This window comes from Lemur catta, chromosome 19 (genome assembly GCF_020740605.2).
Source record: "Lemur catta isolate mLemCat1 chromosome 19, mLemCat1.pri, whole genome shotgun sequence".
Taxonomy (NCBI): Eukaryota; Metazoa; Chordata; class Mammalia; order Primates; family Lemuridae; genus Lemur; species Lemur catta.
The window spans coordinates 21322295-21329273 of record NC_059146.1 but is presented as its reverse complement, the minus strand read 5'-3'; the positions used below and the strand labels follow the sequence as shown (position 1 = coordinate 21329273).

General features: G+C 57.0%; 1 protein-coding gene across 2 annotated transcripts; it reads left to right on the top strand.

Moving 5' to 3' along the window:
* Positions 1-1060: 1060 nt before the first annotated feature.
* On the top strand, positions 1061-6050 carry LOC123624667 (leukocyte immunoglobulin-like receptor subfamily B member 4). Of its 2 annotated transcripts, none has more exons than XM_045532730.1 (10): positions 1061-1241; positions 1390-1440; positions 1627-1911; positions 2058-2360; positions 2670-2720; positions 3657-3773; positions 4085-4160; positions 4238-4275; positions 4521-4573; positions 5688-6050. In XM_045532730.1, exons 1-10 carry the CDS (start codon positions 1208-1210, stop codon positions 5832-5834), a joined length of 1155 nt encoding a protein of 384 aa, XP_045388686.1. In that variant the 5' UTR covers positions 1061-1207; the 3' UTR covers positions 5835-6050. The 2 variants fall into 2 exon arrangements, with proteins under 2 accessions (XP_045388686.1, XP_045388688.1); XM_045532732.1 differs by having other exon boundaries at positions 1062-1241; positions 1405-1440.
* The last annotated feature ends 929 nt before the right edge of the window (positions 6051-6979 follow it).

Here is a 6979-nt window from a genome sequence, read left to right as displayed (position 1 = left end):
CTCTTTGACCTTCAGCCTTGTCTTTCTTCAATGGCACATCTGAGAAACCTCTGAAACACCAAACTAGGGCTTATCACAGGCAGAAATTGTTTTCTGAAAAGGAGAAGTCAGGAACCTAATTTGGGACCACTGCAGAGGCTGAGATGTTGGGAAATAGCTGTTTTGCTTCCTGTGAAAGTTTCAATGTGGAAAAACGGACCAAGGGTGGTGGGTGCACACCCACCAGACTTGCAACTGGCCAGGCCCAGCTGCTCTCCGTCATCAAACAGAAGTGCTTTATACAAGATTTGGCCGAAGGAGTTTGTGAAGGCTTGTGGTAGGCAGAGTAATGACCTCCCAAAGGTGTCCACGTCCTCATCTTCAGAACCTGTGAATACGGTACCTTACGTGGCAAGAGGGACTTTGCGGATGTGATTAAGTTAAGGATCTTGGGGCAGGGAGATTATCTTGGATTATCTGGGTGGGCCCAATGTGATCCCAAGGGGCCTCACACATGAAAGAGGGAGGCAGGAGGGTGACATCAGAGAAGAGAAGATGGAAGCAGAGGCTGGAATAACATCACTGCTGGCTTTGAGGATGGAACGGGATGAGAGTGAGGGAGTGCAGGCAGCCTGCAGACGCTGGAGGAGGTAAGAGAACAGACTCTCCCTGGAGCCTCCAGAAGGAACACAGCCCTGATGACAAGTGACGACAGCCCAGGGAGACGCCCTGTGGACCTCTGACAGCCAGAACTGTAAGATAACAAATCGGTGTTGTCTTAAGAATCTAAGCTTGTAGAAATTTCTTAGAGCAGCAATATGGAGCTACCACACTGGGTAACTCCTTTATGATAATCTGAGTTCTGTAAACTCAGGGTTTCAACAAATTTGGTGACTGATGCATTTCCATGGTCAGGCACATTGCAAAACTCAATAAATATGTGTTGATACTTTGTCAGGAAGGAGTTAAGACCAGGAAGACAGTGGCCAATGATCAGGGGAGGCCCCATTTCTGTCTGAAATGTCTTTAGGGAGTCGAGTGCACACCCCAGCCCTCGGGAAAACAGAGCTAGGCTCTGAGGAACTTCCCCTTCCTGTGGGGGCTGCTGATGTAACAACCCGTGACAGGGAGGACCCAGCCTCCAAGTGCCAGACCGTGTGTGTCTGTCTGTCCTGCGGGAGCCGTGGTCTCCTCCATCTGCACAGCCGGGGCCGTGGGAGGAGACGCCATGACCCCCACCCTCACGGCCCTGCTCTGCCTCGGTGAGACGGGAAGAGGGGAGGGGAGACCGGGTCTGGGAGGGACCCCACCCCACAGCCAGGCCCTGCTCTAGCAGGAGACCCCAGGGGCTCAGGAGGCTCCCGGGGAGGACAGGGCATGCTCAGCCTTCAGGGGACAAATCTCTCACAGGGAACTCTCTTCCAGGGCTGAGTCTGGACCCCAGGACCCGAGTGCAGGCAGGTGAGTGTGTCTCAAGCTGTCCCAGGTTCCTCCTCCTCACTGGGGACAAGGGGTCAGCCCTGGGCAGCTGGGGGTGGGGAACAGCAGTTCTGAGCTGACTGATGGGGACGTCTGGAGGGTCCTGGGCTGACAGCTGGGATCTGAGGGGTGGGATGTCTTGGGACCCAGCCTCTGATTTCCTTCCAGGGACCCTCCCCAAACCCACGCTCTGGGCTGAGCCAGACTCTGTGATCACCTGGGGGAGGTCCGGAACCGTCTGGTGTCAGGGGACCTTGGAGGCCCAGGAGTACCGTCTGGATAAGGAGGGAACCTCAGTGTTCTGGGACAGACAGAGCCCACTAGACCCTGGGAACAAGGCCAAGTTCAATATCCCATCCATGACAGAGCACTATGCAGGGCGATATTACTGTTACTATCATAGCCCTGCTGGATGGTCAGAGCCCAGTGACCCCTTGGTGCTGGTGGTGACAGGTGAGGGGACACTCGGGGGTCCGAGCCCCAGGCTCTGCCCGTAGGAAGGGGGTCTGCTCTCAGAGGTGTCTTCTTGTAGCCCAGCCCTGAGGGGTGGGTTGGGAGGTGTGAGCCCCATTTAACACAGCTGTCTCCTTCCCGCCTAGGATTCTATCATAAACCCACCCTCTCAGCCCTGACCAGCCCTGTCGTGACCCCAGGAGGGAAGGCGACCCTCCAGTGTGTCTCACAGGATGGATTTGGCATGTTCATTCTGATTGAGGAAGGAGAACACAAGCTCTCCTGGACCCAGGACTCACAGCGAACCTCCTATGGGCAGCACCAGGCCCTGTTCCCTGTGGGCCCCGTGACCCCCAGCCGCAGGTGGACGTTCAGATGCTACGGCTATTACAGGAACTCCCCACAGGTGTGGTCGGAACCCAGTGACCCCCTGGAGCTCATTTCCTTAGGTGAGGACCCCGACCCTGTCCTGTCTGAGCTCAAAGGGTCGGCTCAGGGCCCTGCCCCAGGCGAGCTCTGGGCCCGGATTGGGTGAAGGGGATTTGGGAGAGGGTCAGCCAGAAGGAGTTCTCCTCTCAGAAGGCAGGAGGCCTCCCACCCAGTCCGTCCCCTCTCCCATCACCTGTGTCAGGAAGACAACAGGTGGGTGGAGGGAGGGTCTTGAGAGGGCACAGGGCAGATGGAGGAGAAGGGTTTGAGTGATGATGGGGTCTCTCTGAGTAGCAGCACCCCTCACCCCCTTCCTGTGCTCATTCCAGGACCCACGGTGCACCCCAGCCCCCCAGCCACAGAGCACCCCACAACAGCTGGTGAGTCCCAGGACGCTCTCGGCTTGGAGGGAGCACAGCCTGCCCCAGGGCAGTTCTGAGTCTCCCCATCTCCTTCCCTCACGTTCTCAAGGATGGGCTGTGTCCAGGGGGTGGGAGTCAGGCAGGAATGCGGGGGACCCCAGGCTCCCAGGGCTCTGGGGCTGCTCTGGTGAGGGGACGGGCCCAGGCAGGGGAGATGTTGGGCCCAGCCTGGGGGAGGGGCGGGGCTGCAGTGGGGAGCAGACAGCCCCCGCCCCCACATCCTGACCAGGAGGCCTGAGGATCAGCCCTCCCCCCACGGGGTCAGGCCCCAGAGCAGTGAGTGAGGGGCTCTGTGTGGGGAGGTGGGGCGGGGTCCAGGGGACACAAGACTGAGTTAAGCCATTGCTTCAGGCTCCTCTGGAGACAGGATGTGGACAAGCCGTTCCCTGTCTGGGCCTCAGTTTCTCTGAGTGCAAAGGGGAGAGGCCTGGCAACGACAGCAAAGCTCCCTCCAGTTCTGGCTTCTGCTGTGGCCTCCTGGGAGAGGAGGCCTCCCAGGGAAGCCTCCAGGACCCCGTCCCACAGCGGCCTGTCCCACCCGCTGCCACAGTGGCCACGCTGCGCAGGGAGGGGAGCAGGGCTGCGGTGCGGAACACGCAGACTCTGTCCCTTCACCTCGGGGCTCAGCTCTGGTGGAGGGAACAGGGCTGAAAGTCACCTCCCCAGGGTCACTTTCAGCTCTGCTGCCTCCTGGCTGGGCACCCTGGGGCAGGCAATTCATCTGGGCCTCAGTTTCCCCCATTGTGAAATGGGTGGGGGTGGGGGGGTCAATCCCAGGTTGCACGACTGGTGAGGGCTGGAGGTGATGGATGCAGAGACCCGGCACCTGCCTGCACACAGTAGGTGCTCAGTTAATGACATCATTCCTCCTTCCTGACGTCACTTGTGCCCAAGGTCAGGGAAGGTTCCCGGAGGTTCTGATAGGGGTGTCGGTGGCCTTCGTCCTGCTGCTCTTCTTCCTCCTCTTCCTCCTCCTCCGACACCGGCGTCGGGGCAAACACAGGTCATCGGGTGAGTGGGGAGTGGGGGACACAGGGGCAACCGAGGGTGGGGTCGGCACCAGCCAAAGGGAGAGCAAACAGACGGGGAATGTCAGCTTAGAAAACCTGCTCCCGCAGTTTCCAATCAGACCACGCTGGAAAGCAGCGCGTAGTGTCAGCACGTGCACAGTGTCAGGGTTTGCTGAGCTTTCTCAGCCTCGTGCAGGCTGTGCAGCGTCTACGCAGGAGGGTCTCCAGGGTCCCCCTTTCCTCTCCAGCTGCGTGCGCAGGGCGGGGGGTTCTGACCTGCCCGGGGCTGAGCCTCTGTCCGTCTTCTCCCAGCCCAGAGGGAGGCTGAGCTCCCACGTCCTGCGGGGGCTGCGGAGCCAGAGCCCAAGGACAGAGGCCTGCACAGGAGGTAATTCTGCCCGAAGACCCCACACTCCACCCACCCCGGCCCCCTCACTGCCCCTCACACCCCATGTCCTCCCCCAGGTCCAGCCCAGCTGCCGACGTCCAGGAAGAAAACCTCTGTGAGAGGAGGGGTCCCGGGGGGAGACGGGGGCCCTGAAGGTTCAGTGGCAGTGGGGGAGGGGCAGGCTGGGAAGGGTCTGGGGCTCAGGGGGAGATGGTCTGAACCCCACATGGGGGTCCTCGGGGACATCACAGCCACTCCCTGGCTCCCATGGCCCCATCTGGGACCAGAGCAGGGGCTGGTGGGGCTGAGAGATCCCAGGGGGTCCTGCCAGGGGACAAACCCCTCGTTCTGCCTCAGCAGATGCTGCCGTGAAAGACACAGAGCCTGAGGACGAGGTGGAGCTGGACAGTCGGGTGAGACCCCTGCCCTGTCCGGGGCACCAAAGGCCTCCTGTTGCCACATTTAACCCAGCGGACCCTCCCCTGTCCTCCCTTCACTGGGCTCTCAGCGTCGTCCCACCGTGGACCCTCCCTCCTGCCTGTGTGACCTCACTCCCCCTGGCTTCCTGCCACCTCGTGGGCCCCTCCTTCCTGGCCCCTTTCCAGCTCCCCGTCCTCCGTCTGACCGTCTGGGTGTCAGATGCTGCCCCAGGCCTCAGTGGCTGCGTGAATCAATGCAGCACCCAGGTCCCCGGGTGCCCCTTCATTCATTCACCCAACAGTGTTCACAGGGGGCTCACTCCTGCTCGGGCTCCAGGGAGGAGCTGCAGACGCAGCAGGGAGCAAAGCTGCCCCAGCCTCCCTGAGCTCACCTGGGGGCGACAGACAATGTGCACATAAATGCACAGTGGCCGGGGTGCAAAGGGCTGTTAGGGAACATACAGCAAGTGGCAGGGCAGTGCGTGGGGGCAGGGGGGGCACTCTGAGGCATGAGGGGAGGGCTGTGTGATCAGGTGTTCTCTGAGGAGAAGCCTGAGTGCAGAGGACCGTAGGAACGTCTAGTGCACCAGCAGCTGCAGCAGAGGAAACAGCAAGTGCAAAGGCCCTGAGGCAGCAGCCGGCTCTGTCAGGACACGGGCCTGTGGCTGGAGCCAACGGAGCAGGGGCCAGAGTGTGAGGACAAGAGGTCAGCACTGCAGGAAGGAAGCAGCCAGGCCCTCCAAGGACTTAGGAAGTCCCTGGAGATTCCATCAGGAAAATGACAGTTGGATCACCCTGACAATAGTGTGAAAATGTAACTGCAGGAGGTTGAGTGGAATCAAAGAGACTCTGTCACTGTCTCTCTCCAACAGAACCCACGTGACAAAGACCCCCAGGGAGTGACACATGCCCAGGTGAACCACTGCAGACTCAGGCAGGGAGTGGCCTCCCCTCCTTCCCCACTGTTCAGGGAATTCCTGGACACGAAGGACAGACAGGCAGAAGGGGACAGGCAGATGGACAGTCAGGCAGGTCTTTTTCTCCCCAGGACCCCAGCCCTGCCCCCACCCCAACCACGTACCTTCCCTCTCACTCTCCGCCACTTCAGGCTGCTGCATCTGAAGACCCCCAGGACGTGACCTACACCCAGCTGCACAGCTTGACCCTCAGACGCGAGACAACTGCGCGTCCTTTGTCCCAGGAGGGAGACCCTCCAGCTGAGCCCAGCGTGTACGCTGCCCTGGCCATCCACTAGACCAGGAGGGGCCCAGACCCCACACTGCACGGAGGGAGACTCAGGGACCCCACAAAGCACAGGAGCTGCCCTCAGGGGACACTAACCTGTGAACCCCAGCCTGGACCCCTGACAAAGACCACCAGGAGTTTCTGGGAAGTTTTGGGAGTTACCTAATTCTGCAGAGATAACTAATGTTGCCACATTTTGAAAATAAAGCAACAGACTTCTTAACAATCAATGAGTTAAATGAGACAAATCAAAGTAGAAGTGAATGTTTTAAATTGATTGATAATATAAATATTACATATTAAACTATGAAACTGGAAAACTAAGGACCATGAATGAATAAATTAGGAAAGAAAAATCTAAAAATTTATGACCTTGGCTATCATATCAAGAGTTTAGGAAAAGAATTAACACATTATTCCAAAAGAAGGTGTAAGGAAGGGAATCATAGTGATGAGAGGAGCTACTAATGAGGGCAAGCAAAACTTGAGAAGCTGGGTGCTGTAGCTCCTGCCTGTAATCTCAGCTACTCTGAGGTTGACACAGGAGGACTGTGGGATATACAGCAAGACCCCATTTCAATTTTAAAAAATGAAATGGAAAACTCAATAAAGCCAAAAAAGTTTATTCTTGAAAACATCAATCTCGTTTATAAATCCTAGCCACAATGAGCAAGAAAAAAGAGAGCAGACACACATTTCCCTATGGAAACGAGACAGGGGGCAGCACTAGACCCTACATCCATTTTCAAAAACTAATAACAGAACATTGTGAGCAACTCTGTGCCAATATACTAGAAAACGCTGATGAAATGGACAAAATATTCTAAACTATAGTTTACTTAATGGACATAAGAATAAATAGATAATCTGAATCTTTACATTATATATAGTGTATATATGTATATATGTGTGTGTGCGTGTGTGTGTGTGTGTGTGTCTCTGTGTGTGTGTGTGCGTGTGTGTGTGTGTGTCTCTGTGTGTGTGTGTGTGTGTGTGTCTCTGTGTGTGTGCGTGTGTGTGTGTGTGTGTGTGTGTGTCTCTGTGTGTGTGTGTGTGTGTGTGTGTGTGTGTGTACCCCTACAATGTAAACTCCAGTTCAGGAAACTATGTGTTTTTTTCAAACACTTATGCACTTAAGAAACACAGATCACAAAC

Coding starts and splice junctions, on each gene's coding strand:
- LOC123624667 (XM_045532730.1), top strand. CDS start 1,208: ATGACCCCCACCCTCACGGCCCTGCTCTGCCTCG. Junction 3,774..4,084: donor GGGCAAACACAGGTCATCGG/GTGAGTGGGGAG, acceptor GTCTTCTCCCAG/CCCAGAGGGAGGCTGAGCTC. Junction 4,276..4,520: donor CGTCCAGGAAGAAAACCTCT/GTGAGAGGAGGG, acceptor CTGCCTCAGCAG/ATGCTGCCGTGAAAGACACA.